We start from the raw sequence: 19,089 nt of genomic DNA, 5'->3' as shown, positions 1-19,089 counted from the left end.
AATCTATATACTTTAGCAAACAGTTGATATCCAGCATTTTTCTGTGTCGCCAACATGCCGGTGGAGTTAAGTTGCTTCGGTTAGTAATTTGTTTTCAGCTTATTCAAGTTTTTCCAGTCTACAAGCTGGTGATAAATAGCTCACAGCAACTGCGATTCCTTACTTGTAACTTTTTTAATGTCATGACTTAGAAGTACAGGAACATTTCTTGGGCAGGAATCCAACATTTGGGTTTAATTTTTGCTTGGATTTCTGCATCGTACTTGCTGCGACTTCTGATTCAATTGAACAGCACTTATCAAGCTGAATATGCCTTTGCTATGTGGAATGGGGTATGTGTGAGAAGAGATGAAGATGGTGGGGAATGCCAAACCATAATTTTATACATATTTTCTTTCCTTTCAGTTCTGCGGCGCCATTGTTTTGATCTTCTTCTTGGAGTTGGCAGTGGCAGTTCTGGCTTTCCTTTTCCAGGACTGGGTTAGAGATCGTGTAAAGGAGTTCTTTGAGAACAATATTAAGGCATATAGAGATGATATCGACCTCCAGAACCTTATCGACTCTCTGCAGAAAGCTGTAAGACTACCATTTCTTTCTGCCTGTATTTTCTTTGATTTCCTTTAAAGTGTCTTGTGTTTTTGAAGACTAGGCGAAGGGATGAGTCTTATCTAGCAAATACATTTTAGGTTTATATTTATCCTGTGTAATGCAATAGGCATATTCCTTTTACTCTAGTTTATCGGTGGTATCACGTGGTTCATGTGCAGCATTGGTTGCTATCACAAGAGTTCCCTGTAAGATGGTGCTGCCGGGTGGCCATTTGCTGGCAGGAAAGTGACCTGTTGAGGGTAGCTTGTTGTCGATTTGTATATTCACACCGGACAATCCCCACCTTACACTTAACTTGGCACCACAGGTTGGATTAGTTACCGTATAACCAGACCTCAATGTTTAAATACCAAAGATGACTACTTATGCCCTCCACTTGGTAGTCTCACTTCTATAACAATCTTTTACTGCATCATTCTCCTTCTCCGCTGCAGACGCATACGTTTGCAGAGTTTGTATATTGGCTTGATGGAATTACTTTAACTACACATTTAACACAAACTTTATTAATTCCAACATGTCATTTTCTTTATTTACAACACTGTCCTGCTCCCCCGCCCCTTCAGACACAAGCGGGATAAAATAGTGAGATTAATTTTGATCTTCCACTGTTAGGTGGACTTCCAACTCCCAAAGGCAACCTTTGAATACTGAACAAAACATTGTAATATTATTTCGAGGGGGATTGGGTCCTCCGACGTATTCCATATCTGACAGGTAATGTCCACAGCTGTGCTGATTTGGAAAATCTTTGGCGTCTGCATCGATGACGTCGATGCGCCGTCCCCGAGGACCTCCTCCGACGGCCGACGTCACCCGATGTGATAAGTAGGACGCACGACGCCCATAGCCTCAGTTCCGTTTTTTCCGCGAACGTGTTGGCTTCGTGAATCTCGGTACGCCTCGACTCGTTGGAGTTACTGTTCTCTTTCTCTGTTCGTTGAACCTGTTCGGTTTGCTTGTGACGATGTCTTTCTCATTTTCGGCCCCGCGTCCGGGCTTCAAGAACTGTGGGTCCAAGATGTCGGTCACGGACTCGCACGACGCCTGCCTCTAGTGCCTCGGGGAGGCCCACGATACTGACGACTGTGTCGACTGTCAGTCGCTCACTGCGAACGCCTTGCGTGAACGCAAGAAGAAACTGTCGGTAGGTCGGGTGTCTAAGCCCCGGAAGTCGAGGTCTGCAGGGCTTTCGACCGATAACTCAAGGGGTGACTCACCGCGTCGTCGTCGGAAGACCGGTGGGTCTCCTTCCAGGAGTCGGTCTCGCCACTCCTCTGCCTCTTCTAGGCATTCCAGGAAGCGCCGGCATAGGTCGCCTTCCCCGTCCTCTTCCGAGGACTCCGCCCGTCGGCGGGTCGCTTATCCCTCCATGCAAGCGACACCGGAGGAATGGGCTTCCTTCGGGAAGCAGATGCTAGTGATTCTGAAATCACAGGGCACCGGTCCGTCTGCGCCTCCGAGTGGGGTCGGTCGACACCGGTCGAGAGACACCGCCCGTAGGCCTTCGGGCTCGGGTGGTCGGCACGGCTCGCGGGAGAGGTCCCGCTCTGACAAGGGTAGCCGTTCTCGTCATGCCCGTTCCAGGTCCCGGTCCTCGACATGCTTGAGACCGTGTGATCCTGTACCTTCTTCGAAGAAGACGTCAACACCTGTGGCGCCGAGGTCGTCGACAATTACTCTCGAGGTTCCATCTTCGAGGGGGTCATCGGCGCCCAGGCTGTCAAGAGACAAGCTCGGAGCTCCGGCTTCGAGGACTGTGTCGACGCCGCCGATGCTGGAGGCGTTGCAGCTGACGTCGACGCCGATTCGCCCGACGTCGACGCCTTTTCTGTCGACGCCGGGGCCGACTCGCTCGGCGCCCTCGACGCCTTTTCTGTCGATGCCGACTCGCTCGGCGCCCTCGACGCCTTTCGAGGCGGTGGTGTCGGAGGGGCCCCGTGGCACGGGGTTTGCCCCTAAAAAGGCTATGGCTAACGTCCGGCACTGCTTTGGTCCGCAAAGGTCTTCCTCTCCCCCGCCTGGAGTACATTTCAGAGGGTGATGAAGGCTCTGATGGCGGTCTGGTTACGGTTACGGATGAACTTATCTCGGGCCATAGTCAGTTTGATGACCTGAGGCAGTCACTGCATGATGCAAGTGGATTGGACACCTCTCCAGAGGGGGAGTTTTGTCGGCCGGAGCCTGGCACTCATGCCGATTTGTCATATCGGCGCCTTATGTCTCGGGTTACCGAGTACTTGGGTTGGTCGGCTCCCCCAGGGGAGTTCGTTCAGGATGATCTCACGGACATCCTTGATATCGGTCCACCCACTGACCCAGTTTGGCCTTTTCATATGGCTTTGCAGAGAAGGGTGGCGGCGGCTTGGACTGCTCCGGAGAGTCTCCCGGCAGTGGGCAAGTCTTTGTCGCGAAAATACCGTCCAGCCAGTAGCAACCTCTGCTACTTGTCTAGGCACCCCACCCCGGAGAGTTTGGTGGTGCAGGCGGCTACGGCCCCAGAAAGCAGGCGTCTTATCCTACCATCCCTCCGGATAGGGACGACAAATGTTTTGACGGCTGGGCGAAGAAAGTGTTTTCTTCTGGGGGTATGGCACTTCAGGTGGCCAACTCCATATGTGCCTTGTCTCGTTTCACACACACTCTGTGGAACTGTGTTGCATTAGTGGCTGATCATATTCCCGAAGGGGACGAACGGGATGGTTTCCTTGCTATGGTTCAGGATGGCAAGGATGCCATGTGTGAGGCGGTTCAGTCGGGTTTGGACTTGGCGGATTGTGTCAGCCGGTCCATGGCGGCGAGCACCATAATGCGCAGGTTTGCGTGGTTGCGGAAGTCTGGGTTCGCTCCTAATGTGCAGTCCCGGCTCCTCAACATGCCCTTTGACGGTGAACACCTTTTTGGCAGCAAGGCTGACGAGAGCTTTGAGAGGTTGCAGACTTCCAAAGCTGCAGCGAAGTCGTTGGGCGCTGCAGTTCGCCAACCTCCGCCTTTTCATCCTAGTGGACAGCAATGGAGGGGAGGTTCCTTTCGCTATTACTCGTCCTTCAATAAAGCGAGAGGAGCTGGCAGTCAAAGAGGCCATCGTAAGAGTGCCAGAGGTGGAAACAAAGGTACTCGAGGTGCCAAGGCCGCTCGGGCAGTGGCCTCTTTGCCCTCGGGCAACGCCGCAGCCGCTACCACTCAGCCATGAGGCCAGGTCCCATGGTTCGCCGGTTGGGGGACGGCTGGCGCAGCATCTTGTAGAGTGGCAAGCCATTACTTCAGATGTGTGGGTTCTGGAGATCATAACCCACGGCTACTGTCTTCCTTTTCGGCAGAGGCCTCACGACAATCCACCAGGGAACCTCTTTGAAGAGTCCGGATCCGCTCCTTGCGCAGGAAATTCAAGCCCTGCTGGAGAAAGGCGCCATAGAACTGGTGCCGGTAGTGGAGAGGAACAAGGGATGCCATTCCCCTTATTTTTTGATTTCAAAGAAAGACGGGGGGGATTGGGACCCATCATGGACTTGCGCGGTTTGAACAAACTCCTCAGGAAGGACAAGTTCAAGATGGCGACTTTCTCAAGTCCTCCAGGCCCTTCAACTTCAGGACTGGTTGGTGTGTCTCGACCTCAAGGATGCTTACTTCCATGTGCTGATCCATCCAAAGCACAAGAAGTACCTGAGGTTCGCGGTTGGCGACTCGCACTTTCAGTTTCGGGTCCTGCCGTTCGGATTGACCTCCACCCTGAGGGTTTTCACCAAGCTCATGGTGGTGGTGGCAGCACATCTCAGGAAAGTGGGGATTCGCGTCTACCCCATCCTGGACGATTGGTTGATCAGGGGGAGCTCTCCCGAGCAAGTCCTGGATCTGTCCGTCACCTGCCACTCCCTTCACAAGCTGGTCTTCCCCCTCAATTTAAAGAAGTCCCATTTGACACCAACGCAGCGGCTCCAGTACATCGGAGCAGTGCTCGACACGTCCCTGGGGCAGTGTTTTCCTCCTCAGGTGAGGGCTCTTTTACATTCAGCAGATGGTGCACAAGTTTCAGTTTGCCCAGACTCTCCCAGCGTCCGAGTTCTTGAGACTGCTCGGCCTCATGGCATCCTGCATTCTTCTGGTGCCAGAGGCTCGTCTGCGGATGAGATCTTTGCAGTGGGCACTCAAGCTCCAGTGGTCTCAGTCCCCTGGCAGGCTGTCGGACCCTGTTCAGGTGCCGCCCTCGGTAGCCCGGGACCTTCTGTGGTGGGCCGTCGAGGGCTATCTGATGAAGGGGGCCCCATTATGGCTGCCCTGGCCAGAGGTGACGATCATGACGGACGCATCCCTCACGGGATGGAGAGCTCATGCCAACGAGCTGACAGTCAGCGGTCATTGGTCTCCGTCGGAGTCCAGACTCCATATCAATCTGTTGGAGCTGAGGGCTGTCAGGCTAGCCCTGAAGGCTTTTCTGCCGACTGTGCGCGGGAAGAGTGTCCTGATTCTGACAGACAACACGGTGGCCATGCACTACCTCAACAAAAAGGGGGGGGGCAGGGTCACTTCCGCTGTGCAGGGAGGCGATGCAGCTTGAGTTCTGGGCCATCCAGCAGGAAGTTTCGATCTCGGCAGTTCATCTGGCCGGAGACGACAACGAGACGGCGGACGCTCTGAGCAGGCAGAGCACGATCTCTCACGAGTAGGAGCTGGCTCAGGAGATTCTCCTGGAGATCTTCGCCCTTTGGGGGACCCCTCAAGTGGATCTATTTGCCTCCAGTGTCAACCGGAAGCGCGAAAGGTTTTGCTCGTGGGAATTTCCTTCAAAAGGAGCCTTAGGAGACGCGTTTGTGATGGAGTGGTCATTCCCACTGCTGTACGCGTTTCCTCCAGTCCCCGTCATCCCGCAAGTGTTGCGGAGGTTTGGTTCCCGGATGATCCTCATTGCTCCAGCGTGGGCTCGGCGGACGTGGTACCCGGACCTTCTAGACTTGTCCATCTGCCCTCCACGTCGTCTTCCCTACCGAGACGATCTGCTCTCACGGGGTTCACGGGGGTCAGGTTCTCCATCCAGAGGTCAGACCCTCAATCTTCACGCTTGGCTTCTGAAAGGTTGAGGTATAAGGATTGGGACCTCCCTGAAGACGTGATGGAGGTGTTGCTCTTTGCCAGGCGGCTGGCAACTAAGTCTCTGTACCGTTGCCGTTGGAGAAAGTTCTGCGACTGGTGCAGAGTTCAGAATGTGGATCCTTTTGAATGCGACATTCCTATGGTTTTGTCTTTTTTGCTTTCTTTGGCCCACAGGGGCTTGCAAGTGGGGACCATTAAAGGTTACCTGGCGGCGCTGTCCATATTTAAGTTTTTGAAAGGGCTCACTAATGTGTTCCCTCCGTCACCTTTTTTGGTGCCAGGTTGGGATTTGAACCTTGTTCTTAAGTTCCTTATGGGTGCTCCGTTTGAGCCTTTACATTCTTGCCCTTTGAGGCTGTTAACTCTGAAAACTGTGTTTTTAGTTGCAGTTACTTCCGCTCGCAGAGTGAGTACTGCTTTGGGAGCCTGTCATAGATATGGAATACGTCGGAGGACCCAACCCCCCTCGAAGAAGTTACTTTCTTACCTGGTAACGTTCTTTCGATGGGATGGTCCGACGACGTATTCCATATCGCTCCCTCCCTGCCTTCCCCGCTGCAGAATTTCTTTTGCGATTGCAGCTTGCGTTCCACAAGGCCTTGTGTCTGACTGGCAGAAAACTGGTGGCACACGTTCTGGGAAAAAACTATAACTGAGGCTATCTGTGTCCTGTGTCCTACTGATCACATCGGGTGACGTCGGCCGTCGGAGGAGGTCCTCGGGGGACGGCGCATCAACATCATCGACGCAGGAGGCAGACGCCAAAGATTTTCCGAAGCAGCACAGCTGTGGACATTACCTGTCATAGATATGGAATACGTCGTCGGACCATCCCATCGAAAGAACGTTACCAGGTAAGAAAGTAACTTGTTCTTCACCACCAACCACAACACCCAGATCTGACCAATTGAGCAACATCCTAACCTAAAACCTGAACATCTGTTTTACAGCACCATCATCTGCAGGAATTGGAATCTTTACTGAGTTGAACACCAAACACAAAGGTGTTTATTTTTCATATGCTGGCCTTGTGACATGTCACGAAGAAGTATTTATTTATTAAAATATATCATGACCACAAAGGACACTTATAGCTGCTTTGGACAAACTTTGCCTTCATTCTGTTCCTCCTGAGATTTAAGTCACAATTTATGCAATACCTGTCTAGAATTGCCATACTACACATCAGGCTATTGTAGTCTGCTCTCCTAGCTACTGCTGGCTCTAAACCTTGGCACAGCAGTTCTTTGACACAGAGCTTTTTGGGGAAAAGGTCCTAGCTACACTCAATCTGGAACAATTGTATGCATCCAAAAGATTCAGAATGTCTTGTGGAAGTTTGCAAGTGCTATAAGAGATTGGCTTTTGGCCTCTTAGCATAATAATAATGTGGTGTCAGACTTCCCTCGTGGAGCTGCAGGCGAGTTAATCCGACCCCACTTGGTAGATTTGGTGCCCCGCCCCAATCTTGCCCTGGATGTCTCCTTTGCGTGCCTCCAATCCGCCGCCCATCTGCCCTGATTGGCTAACCCACCAATTTAACAGTCCCTACCAGGGCAGCCCTCTGCCCGTACACCCCAAGGCGAAGGGCGACTCCTACAATGGCAGTGTAACAATGTTGGCACGTGCCACACGTGGATGGATTTCTCAACTTAGCCTGTGTCACATCTAGACAAGATCATGAATGTTAGCATGTGTCACACTTGGATGGAATTCTGAACTTTGGCCTGCGTCGCCACTAGATAGAGGTGTGTATGTTGGCATGCGCCTCACTTGCATGAAACTGTGAATGTTAGCAAGTGCCACACGAAAATGGAATCATGATCACCAGTCTGTCTCACATCTAGATAGGATATTGAAGACTAGCAAGTGCCACAATCAGATGGAATAGGGAATGATAGCAAGCATCACACCAGACATAATTGCAAGGACAGCAATGCCAATTAACCAATCCACTAACAATTTCACCCCTCTGCATACACCTCTCAAACTCTAACCAAACACAACCACAAGCCTAAAATTCAGCAATCCGCACAAACTTCACTACACTGCAACAACAAAACAAACACATAGATTTGCACAACAGTACACGACGAATACTGACCGTAAAACACCCCAAACCCAGCCAATGGATCCACCGGGCTGAAGCTACCAACAGCACATCACTTTTCCAGCTTATTCCCCCTAACTCAGCCCCCTTCCCTTTTTCAGATCCGCCAGGGGACCACTCCGGTGGTGATAGTGTGCAGTACAAATATCCTTTAACATGAACATTACAATTGTAGAGGTTAAGGACTGGCAGTCACAAGTCATTTAATCAATAATGCTTTGTTCAGCAGATTTGCCTAGAACACACCCAATTAAATACAAAAGCTAAAAGGAAATACATTGGTTACATACACAGGGATAGGCAATTCATGATAAACTAAAAGAAATTGATAAAAAAAACCCAACCAAGTTAAACAATTAAGAAATGATGTCCTACAGAGCCAAGATCAGTAAATAGATTTAGCTTCAAAATACACATCCTTCACCCCAGCAGTGGATTTACGAAGATTAATCGCGTCTGCAGTGGTATTCACAAGTGCCTTTTTCTTTTATTTTTTTATTTTTTTTAACAGTGGCATAGAGTATATCTTTCTCAAATCACTAACACAAGCAGAATAGTAGGAAATGGGTAACTGACTCCCGATCTGGACCACACATTGGGCACATTTCAGAATTGCCATCCCTCCAGCCACATGTGACAGTCGCGACCTGCAATGTACTGATCCTGAACTCAGGAATAAGGTACTCACACAGGCTGGGGTTATTAAGTCTAGGTACCTCTCTCCACCAAGTGATGATTTAAACAATGGATATGCCAGTCCCATTTTCAGTTTTAAACATGAGATTATAAGGTGTTCTTGCGAATAACATTTGGCAAAGAACTTGACATCACTTTTTGGACTACGAGGCCTATTTTGCAGGTTCCGCCATAGTTCATCCAGACCAGCTGATTTAAATTGACATTTAACATGGACCAACCAAGGGAACATCCACCAGGTTGTTTCATCAGATCAGCTCTTCTAGCTTGAGCGACCCCCCCCCCCCCCCAAAGCTTGATACAAAACAGGTTTCCACACCAGCTGGTCAATGATCAGGACAAGCCCACATTCCATTAAAAGTGGGGCACTTGGGAAGATACACCGTAGTTTAAGTAACTTTTCCAAGAATGTATTCTCCGCTACTCCGAGGTGCTTACAATTGGAGTGCCCCCAGATCTCCGCTACATAAAGTGCCGCTGGTATGGCCTGAATGGTATATATGTCTAATGCAGGGGACACGGCTAGCTCTCCAAGAGAGCCAAAACATTTCTAAAGGCCTCGACTATTCCTTTCCATTATGGTCTGTGACCTAGCTGACTGCTGCCCATGAACCATCTGTTAACCTCATTCCCAAGTAATCTTAGTACTTAACCTGTTCCAAGAGAGTACCATCAATCTCCAAACGAAGAGCCACATACTTGGATCTCCTTGGTCTAAACACTAACGCCTTGGTCTTACTCCTATTTGGGGTCAAACCAAGCTGTGAACACTTGGAGATGAAACCCTCCAAACCACGTCTGTTCCCCCTAGGGGATGTAGGCAAAAAAACTGAATCATCAGCAAAGAACAGGGCAGGGCAGAAGTCTGTACCAATTTTCGTGGGCCCAGCCCTTCCCCAACGCATTCCACCACCAGGTCCAGGATGACCTCTTTAATATAGAGACAAAAGAGGAGCGGTGCAAGGACACAGCCCTGCCGCATGCCTCTACGAACTGGAAACTGCTTAGTAGATTTTCCTCCCGGGCCCCACCTCACAACCGCTGTTGGAATAAAGCTCAGCTGTTACAGACACTAACTGATCCCCCCCCCACCCCCCAAGTCAATAAGCACAGCGTAGACCCATGAGAATGTGTTTAAGTATAGAGTATTTTTGGAGTATAGTAGACAGAAGCACACTGGTCCACTGTGCTCTGCCCTTGCTGGAACCCAGCCTGTAGATGGGAGATAAGCCCATTGCTGGTCGCCCAATCCTGCAGTTGTTGGAGGAGCACCCCGGCAAAAGTTTCCCATGGTGTTGAGCAATGAGAGAGGCCTATAATTGGCTGGGCTCCCACCACCCCCCTTTGTGTATGGGGATAATCTCTTCATGGTGCCATGATTCCGGCATATGCTCACAATTGGCAACGGCTTGGTTGTAATGGTACCCAAAACTCCGGCTCATCCTTAAAGAGGTTGACCGGGATGTTATCAGTGCCTGGGGCCTTCAGTCTGAAGCTGCTGTTCATTGAAATGCACGATGCAGTTCACTGAAAGCTCATGCAGAACATCTAACTTTCCACGGAAACTGGAACACCTTTTTCCCACCAGTTTTCCATATATCTTGTGACCTGTCAACCTCTTTGCTTGCTCAGGAGCAGCATTGTGTGACCTGTAGTTTTAAAATCTGAATTATATTAGAGTGCTGTGGCTACTAGTATCCATCACCCACCTTTGACCTGATGCAACAAATAACCTGTACTTGTTCATTTAACCTCTAAAAACCGAGCAATTGACCAGCGGGAGCACAACAAGGGGAATTCCTACAACAGTCTTCTTTATGGGATCTTAGTGAAGGAGCTCCAACAACCTAACTAGAAGTTTGGTATTCAGGCAAGGTACATCTGTTACACTACAATTGAACAATAGATCACCCATCCCAGACAAGCATTGGCAAAGCCAACTGTATTGGCTTTTGATAGATATTTGCCAGGTACTACCTAGTCATAAGATAACAGCTGGAACATGGTGGAAGAGCTGAGCTCACTCCTTAGAATGATCAGATCTGTTTTCTCGAAATATATATATTTTTTGAGGAAGGCGAAATATCCTTTTATTGTTGATTTTACCGCAAAATGTTGGGGGGGGGGGCACCCACCTTTCCCCCCTTCATTGTACCTTACCATCTGCATTTCTGCTGTGGTACAAAAGTGGTAGTGTATTTTGGGAAATGGTGTGGAATACTGAAATTTCACAAACAGCCCCATAAAACCCATAGATTGAGCTAGCTCTAATGAGCAGTAACCTCGGGGATATCCCAGGATGGTGTGTTGTTGATCAAGGCGAGGGTAAGTAGTGTGTGGGAACAGCCACGTGCGGACCATGGGTGGGTAAAAAGTCATACACAAACAGGCTGTGTCCCTCCTGACATCCCATCTCCCTACTACCTGCACTCTTAGGCCAATATGTTTGGCATATTGAGCCATCTAAACACTGTCCCCAGACATTTACACTGCAAACCACAATGTGTGGCTGTCTTTGAACAAACCACAAGCTTTATCCTAAACCAGATTCATCAGTCCCTGGCTAACTACCAGCTAACGCCAATAAAAATAATCCTGTTCCACCTCCGATCTAAATCTAGCTGGTCCATGGTCCCTCCAAACACTCTGTAGTATAGCTTGCAAAATAAAACTAACAGCGACTGCAATGTCAAACCTTGCTCTTTAATGTGGATCTGCATACATACTTTTTGTAATCTTTGCTTTAACGTTCAGTGACTAACTAGTGTTTCCGTTGCTCACACATACCACATCCTTGTGTAATACTGCTGTATCTGAAAGTTTTGTTCGTAAGCATAGAAACAGTTGCATTCCCTCTTTCGTTCATCCCCGAATGTCACCTCTTAACTTACACACCCCCCGAGATCTGGCACATCCCTTTTGCCATAGTGGTCTGAAATCGCCTATGCTTCTGACACAAGTGCTGAACATCTTTACTGGTCCTCAACCTCTACAAAGACTCCAACATCATTGATTGCTAGCTCCTGGTGCAGATCTAGACACTAGTTATGGCACTTAATGAATCTGCTCTTAAAGGGATAGTTCACGCTAAAATATTATTGGCTAAAAAGATGGCCCATAATAAAAATATATCTAAAAAATATTTTTAAACAAAGTCCCTATGTAAAGTTTTGAGCAAATGAGGCTGTAGGGGGCTTTTGCTGATTGATTAGTGCCGCCAGGGCAGAGCTTAACATGAGCTTGAAATAACAAAATTGATGTTCCCATGTAAACACTTTGAGCCTCGTTTGCTCAAAAGTTTTCATGGGAACTGTAGTATTTGGGGTTCTTTAAAGTATGTAGGGACCAGACAGGAGACAGGCAGGTAAAAATAGAAGTAGGCTTTATTTGTTTCAGGGTACAGTTATGAAGAGGGAGTAGGAGCTATAAAATATACATCTTACTTCATGCAATCTCCCATCCCGAATGCTTAACTGCCATTCATGGAATCCTGAACCCAGCAGGGTTCCATGCTACCTCATACCATACTACTGCCTGCATCAGTGCACTTGATGCAGAGCAGCTACATCCAAACACAAGATACTACAGTTACTTTCTTTAAAAAGATGTTTAATATATGTTTTTGATTATTGCCCATCTTTTGGGACAATAACATTTTAGAGTGAACTATTCCTTTAATTATTCTATTCCTTCCAATCAGAAATTTCTCAGGAGGTGGGAATGAAAATGTCAGTCTTCTTAGCACTCATTGTCTGGTTTGAAAAGCCCACTTTTCCACCCAGACCTCTTGATCTTGCTCATAGACTCCGAAGATCATCTTTCAGTGTTTTCACATCCACTCGCCAAAACCCAGGAATACCCCAGTTTCATTTTTGAGTCATGTTGGTCTTCAAAACTAAGCACTGAGTCAGGGAAGCTCGATGACAAAGCATTTCTAAAGCTTGGTTCTTCACAAACTGAAGATCTACCGCCTAACATTTTGTTAAAGAGCATCTTGGAGCCCATTTCCATATGACAAGCCACATTCCCACAAAGAATCTTACCCAGCAACCACCACCTGCTCCAGCATGTTATTTTTTTATTTATACCGTGCCCCCAGGGGCAATCTCTTGCCAAAGCTGAAATACTCCTAACTGCACTCTACCGTCTGTGGTGAATCGCATTGCGGCATTCCCCACAAGACTTGGCCAGGACTGCCTGGAGGTGGCAGCAGCACTGCCCGCTGGAGCAGGACGACGACTGAAGGCACAGCTACTGACAAAAGGAGCAACAAATGGGCATCCACCCCTGTGCATGCCTGTGCTGGAACACCTGGAACCAGGACAGCGGTGTCCTCTGCTCTGAGGGATGGAAGTTGATGAGAGAAGACAGCGTAGAGACACTGCAAACCTTGCTCAGAGGAAAGGCTAGTCTTTTCGTTCAACAGCACCAGGAAGTGTCACGGATGTTTGGAACTGCATAGAGCCTATGGGAGAACCCAGGTTCAAATCCCCATAGTGAAACCTAGATAAATGTAAGAGATACCTAAATTAATAAAATAAAAAACCTGAGCCCCAAGGATCTAACAAATAATTTTCAAAAGCCCCAGGATAAAACAAAAATATAAAAAGCAAATGGTGAATCTACAATTAAAGTAATAGAATCCCAAATGGCCAACAGAAAGTGAGCCTGAACACAGGACCAGAGTGGAAACACCCTGCCAGACAATCCTGTAAGCAAGGCTTTTCACCAATCAACCGCCAACAGGATGAGGAGTCTGGCTATAAAAGCAAAGTCAGCTCATTCTGAACTGGTTCCCTTTACTTCTCGCCAGATGCTGCTTAATGAAAATGAGACGATTGCTAAACTCTGGCCTGGTGGACAGTTTAGGAGGCCAACATAATCATAGTGAACAGGGACAACTCTGGGAGCTGTAGCCAAACCAATCGGTGGTCAAGGCAAAATCTTGTGAGAGAGAAGGGGTCCACGATGAGTGCAACACAGTGAGCAATCAAGAATAAATTATCCAAATGTAAGAAAGACATATGATAAATGTTGGTCTTGTTGTTGTGCCCCTGCCTCCTATAAACATGTTTTATGACTGCTCATATGTATTTAGTTTCTGGCAAGAGGTATGGAAACTCCTTAAACTCATTTTTACTGTGGCTGTGTCAGCCATCCCTTTTAAATATTATTCTGGGTAGCCTGGCGTTCATAAACATTAATCTGCATGCCTCTGCCAAGCTATATGATTTGTTCATTGCCCTTGCTCTGAAGCTCATTACCACCAAATGGAAAGACTCCCACAACCTTTCCATCAGGGGTTAGAGGAATAACGTCTTTCACGTGCGTAGAATTGAGTTATGTATGGCCACTAGTTTGGATACTACTCCCAAATAGAACACCAAATTGGCTTATTTTTTACTTGCTATCTGGACTATTTTAAAGCATCATCACATGGAACTGAGCACATGTTCTTGATCCTCTCCTCTCCGGTTGGGCATTACCTAACAGCTCATGCTTTCTCGTAGGTTTTTGCCAATGGATTATTCCATAAAAATCTTATTATTTTATTGCTATTGATACCTCCCCCTTAGCAACCCCCCCTCATTTCACTCTGTTCTCGTGTTTATATTTGGTCTGTCCCCTTGTCTATCTCCCCTGTAAGTCTCAGGTTTATGAACTTTAACTAGATTGTAGATTTCAATTTTGTTGAAACTTTCTTATTCTTGAACCACTCCCTTGGTCCTACTCATCTAGCCACTAATTCTGAGAACATATGTTCGTATTTCTCGTGATCAAATTATGATTGTTTCTTCATGAATGTCTAAAATGGTTTTAATATGTACTGTTCTCACGTGTATAATCTCAAAGATTATTGAACAAAAAAAATTACACTTAGACAGGTAAGTACAAACATGCACTATTTATGGCCAAATAACACACTATAAAAATGACTGAGCAAGTTTGGAGGAGTGTCTTGTGGATGTGAAGGAGATTCCAAAATTCAGAAGATGGCATACTCTAGTGAATAAGACTGTTGCCAGCTTTTGGAGTGCCTTCAGCAACACGTTTTGCCAAAGCCAAACCATTGTAAAAGTTTCAAGGTGGGGCGGGGGGTGGCAGGTAAATATCGCTACAAATTACCACCCATATTCCATTTTGTTCTCCAGACTTTGCAAGTCATTGGAAGGTCGCCTGAAGTAAATTTTCCAGCCGTTGGTTCGGTCAAAAAAGCCCAGAAGCTGCAGGTGCAAGAAGTGTTCCAGTCTGGAAAAGGAGCTTGGTGGGACCTCTTCTTGATCAGTAGGACCCTTCAAGATGGTCGACCAGGTGCGAGAACGCCTGTTTCAGGGACAGTCACTGTTGCACTGCGACAGCAGGGGACAAAGATGTCACGGTTAAATCTCTATCTCGGGCCTGTTCGTGACAGGATGCTGAAATTTCGCAGGAAGGACTCTTTCAGGACAAGCTGACGACCCGTAAAGTTCTTTCCCAAAACATGCAATGATGACTCTTCTACTGCGGTAGCCCAAATTGGAGATGCTCAGTCCAATGAATGGTCCTCGGACATTTCCGAAGGCTACAACTTATTGAGTTTGCAGAATAAGTCTGCAATGGTTGTTCCCACCACTGCTATGGATTGAAGCCCCTATGAAGGCCTTCTAAGATTGCTAGCCAGGCAGGATTCCACTGGGACTGCAGCAAAAGTTGGTCACCAGGCATGCTGCCGATCGGTCCATGGGACTTTGAAGTCTTCACGACTATGCAGGACACTTGGCTCCTCGGAGGATCTCTGGAGAATGGCTGCAGGGCACCTCTTCTGACTGGAAAAACTCAGGTGAACCCAAGCAATAAAGATCTGCCTCTCGCACACACCCACAGCAGTGGTCCAATCTGGCACCACTGTTGATGAAACTCATAAATAACACTGGAAAGATAGAAAAAACAATGTGTGTATTTGGACCAGCCAGTCCCAACCCACTTCCTGGCTTCCAAACACAGAGGCCCTGGACTAGCCCACAAAAAGCACAGCTTTCCCAGGGATGCATGCCCATAAAGGGATTTTCCTGACCTTAAACGGTAGGAAGAACACAAAGACAGGGGGGGGGGGGCAAAGAACAAACGGAAAACCTTGTGGCACGGCCATGTTGGGACACTAGCCAGTTGGTAGCCAAACGCGGTAAAGCTAAAATAAAATGGAGTAAAAATTGTGAAAAAGTAACTGCTGCCATAAACTTGTCTTTAGGCACATCTTGGGTAACAAAAATAAACCTTCGAGTGTACTCTAGGGTCATACAAAAGAAATACTGTTGCACTGTATTGTAAGATTCTTGGTGCAATGCTAAAATGTTACCCACAAAAGAAACAAAGTCACAAGACTAGGAAAAGTATAGTTTCCCAGTACTGACAGTTTGATGGACTAGTATATTTCCCCATAAAATACGAGCAAAATGTCAGTGGAGTAAAGCTGAAGAATTCACTTCACTGCAAAAAATCAGGACAAAGTACAAAAGCAAAAGGTTTGGGGGTCCATAAAATATGGAGGGAAAGTTGCTCCAAGAGAACTTTCCTAACAGAGCTGTATACCGGAGGAGGAGTTTCTGCCTGGGGCACTTCCTGGAGGAAGGAGAGTACCTGTGTATCCCCACCTAAGCCAGAAATAGTGGAAGAGCTCACCTGCCTGAAAAAGCCTAAGAAGTGGGTAAGGAGACTAGCCAGCAGCTCACCTAAGCCAAAAGGGTTGAAGCACTGTCCTGCCTGAGGAGAAGCATAAGAGGAGGTTAAGGGGACTCGTTGACCCAGGGGCTAGGAGTAACCCTGCAGCCAGAATTTGCGTTACTTGCTCATGGATGGACTTCTAAAGCATTTACATTTTAACATTTTGCCTTATTCTTTAAACCCTGTTTTGGTTACACCTGCTTAATAAAGTAATTTCTGCAAAAAGATCCAAAGTCTGAGACCCTTCTGTTCGCCATGTTGTTGCACTCATCACAAAGGTCGTAAGCTCCCAGCCCTACACAGCAGGAACACAATGCTTGAACACTCTGCATCAGCTACTTACAGCTTAACAACACTGAAGAGCTTCCAGCACAACACTGCTTGGGTCGTTAGACGATTGCAAGATCTACATACCCATAAATGCAAGGATATTCTTTAAACTATTCAGCAAGCTGTTTCTAAGTCGACAAGCCCTTGTCAAGGAGTAAAAAGGATTGGGGCAGAAATACAAAACCTCCAGTTACAAAACAATAACTTAATATCACCTTTATCCAAAAAGGGAGATAATGTGATAGTCTCCTGCAATGCACTCTGGGAATGAAGCAACTATCTTTTCATCTGTTTTCTAGGTGAGCAACTTAACTGGCAAATAGATGAGGTGATAACTATGCAATTGAATGGTCAAACCTTTGCCAGACTTGCTACTAGTGTCTCATTCTCGATGGGATCGTAGTCTGATTTTGTTCATGTTGTAAAGCACTTCCGTACTAGTCTCCAGGTAATATATGCATGTGTAAATATCCTTAAATAAATCACCCGAAATGCGTTCTCTGTTTCTCTTCAGAACATGTGCTGTGGGGCCCAAGGACCAGATGACTGGAATTTGAATGAATACTTCAACTGCACGTTTGACAATAATAGCCGGGAGAAATGTGGTGTACCTTTCTCGTGCTGTACTGCAGACCCAGCTGTGAGTTAATTCTATATATTTTGCTTGACAGAGTTGTTAAAGAAGTAAAGGTAAAAACCTGATATAATCTCCAAGCATGATTTTTCTTTTCCATTTCTATTATGACAGCAGATGGCATACCCATGCATTCTATTGCTGAAGATAGGTATACACAAAACGTCTTGTGCCTTAATTCTTGGATGGACTGCTTCAGCGGGAGGGATACATGTTTTGTAGATTCCCACGAGGGGCGATTCCTTGGTTTGTAGATTCTCTTGAAGGGCACTGCCTTTTCTACACCACATAGGTTCTACCCATGTCAGGGAATGCTGACAAATGTGTGGTACACCGGACATGATCAGTGTTTTTCCAACATCAAACACGATATAGTAAAAATACACCTTATGCCCCTAAAATATGCCTATTCATGTTTTTTTAAATGTTCATGCCGTAGCCCATGACAATTTGTGTAAATGATATGTTCTGCAAATCTATTACTCTGCTTGCGACCAGGGGTGTTGCTAGGTCTGGAAAAGATCTGGGGCTATGCTAGATATGTTCTGCAAATCTATTACTCTGCTTGCGACCAGGGGTGTTGCTAGGTCTGGAAAAGATCCGGGGATACGCTCATTTTGGGACTGTCAGGACTGAGAGCTAGCTAGCCTTTATGGTTGTAACCCTGAGCTTCTACTATCCGGGGCTGCACCCCAAAAGACCCAGGGATATAGCCCCATCAGCCCCTACCCCAGCAACGCCTCTGCTTGCGACCCTCGTTCCGAGTGGCTCCTTGGTACCATTTTCATATAAGTGTATAATTTATCAACTTTCAAAGTAATGGTTGTCATTTGCTTTGGTCAGAATAGTTGCAAAGGCAGTTTGCATTCACAGTGAAACCAGTCGCAGGATAAATTGATCTTGACACCTTTGTGCATGCACCATAAATAGTAATTTGGTTATATTTTACACAAGCAAACTTGTATGTATCCCACTTTTACTCCGCCCTTCTTTCTAGATAACATGACAGGTCTCACTAGTTTTACCCCATTATTTTTAGTTCGACATTACAATGAGAAAAATTGCCAATTCTATACATGTGCATGAGTGGACAAACTGAAGATGAAATGTGTAAAATGCTTTATGGCCTTTTGTCTGGTATTTAAATGCGTTTAACAATGATTTACCATGTTATTATTATTATTTTACCCACCACTTTTTAAACCTTACCATGATGACACTGGAGCAATCAGAGCTTTACACCAAGCTGTTATTTCAAATCATCACGTGGTGAATAAAATGAATATACAAGGTCTTAAATACAGTCCTAAATATCCTGTGGTGTTGAAGATCTTGAATCCTTACCGAGATTCAGCTGCAGCTTTCCTGCTCTGGTCTCCGGTCCCCGTCCTCTGCCTACAGCACTAATGAAGGGAAAGCCACCCAGCGGTAGCCTTTGTTTACTACAGCTGGCTGGCTTTTCCTTCATTGGTGCCGCAAAAGCCAGCACAGGAGGGCCTCCATTTCACAAAATGGTTGCGCCCACGTGCTTGCTTTTGCGAATTTGGAGCTTGAATAGCTCAAAACTTTACATAGGAAGTTTTAAAACGGAGAGTGCTAGTATTTTTTTTTTTATGTTGCCTATCTATTTTTTAAATAAATTTTTTTTTACTAGACCATCCCTTGAAGTTGTATATAGTTTGGATTTCTGGGATTGGATAGCAAATAGGCAGTCAAAGAAGAGAATCAAGAACTAGGAAACAAAAGAAAAATGTGCAAATCATCCACATGGACATGATGAGAAAAACAGAAAGAAGCAATGGAAGAGTGTAATTGTAAAGAGAAGAGGACCAAGGGCTGAGTCTTTAGGCACGCTGAACTGTAAAGAAAAAGTAGGACAGGTGGATCTAGCCCAAGAAGCAGATTATGTGCAATCAGAAGA

At 46.7% G+C, this 19,089-nt stretch overlaps 1 protein-coding gene across 5 annotated transcripts in view; it reads left to right on the top strand.

Moving 5' to 3' along the window:
• The window catches only part of TSPAN14 (tetraspanin 14), a 449,587-nt gene that overhangs the window by 249,473 nt on the left and 181,025 nt on the right, over nt 1–19,089 (top strand). For all 5 annotated transcript variants that reach the window (XM_069610831.1, XM_069610832.1, XM_069610829.1 and 2 more), the window contains 2 exons: nt 406–576; nt 17,049–17,174. In XM_069610831.1, the coding sequence (XP_069466932.1) occupies nt 406–576; nt 17,049–17,174 (297 nt within the window). The remainder of the gene's footprint in view (nt 1–405; nt 577–17,048; nt 17,175–19,089) is intronic.

Source organism: Ambystoma mexicanum, chromosome 8 (genome assembly GCF_040938575.1).
Source record: "Ambystoma mexicanum isolate Mex_15411 chromosome 8, UKY_AmexF1_1, whole genome shotgun sequence".
NCBI lineage: Eukaryota > Metazoa > Chordata > Amphibia > Caudata > Ambystomatidae > Ambystoma > Ambystoma mexicanum.
Note: the sequence above shows the minus strand (reverse complement) of the source record. Positions and strands in the feature narration are given on the sequence as shown.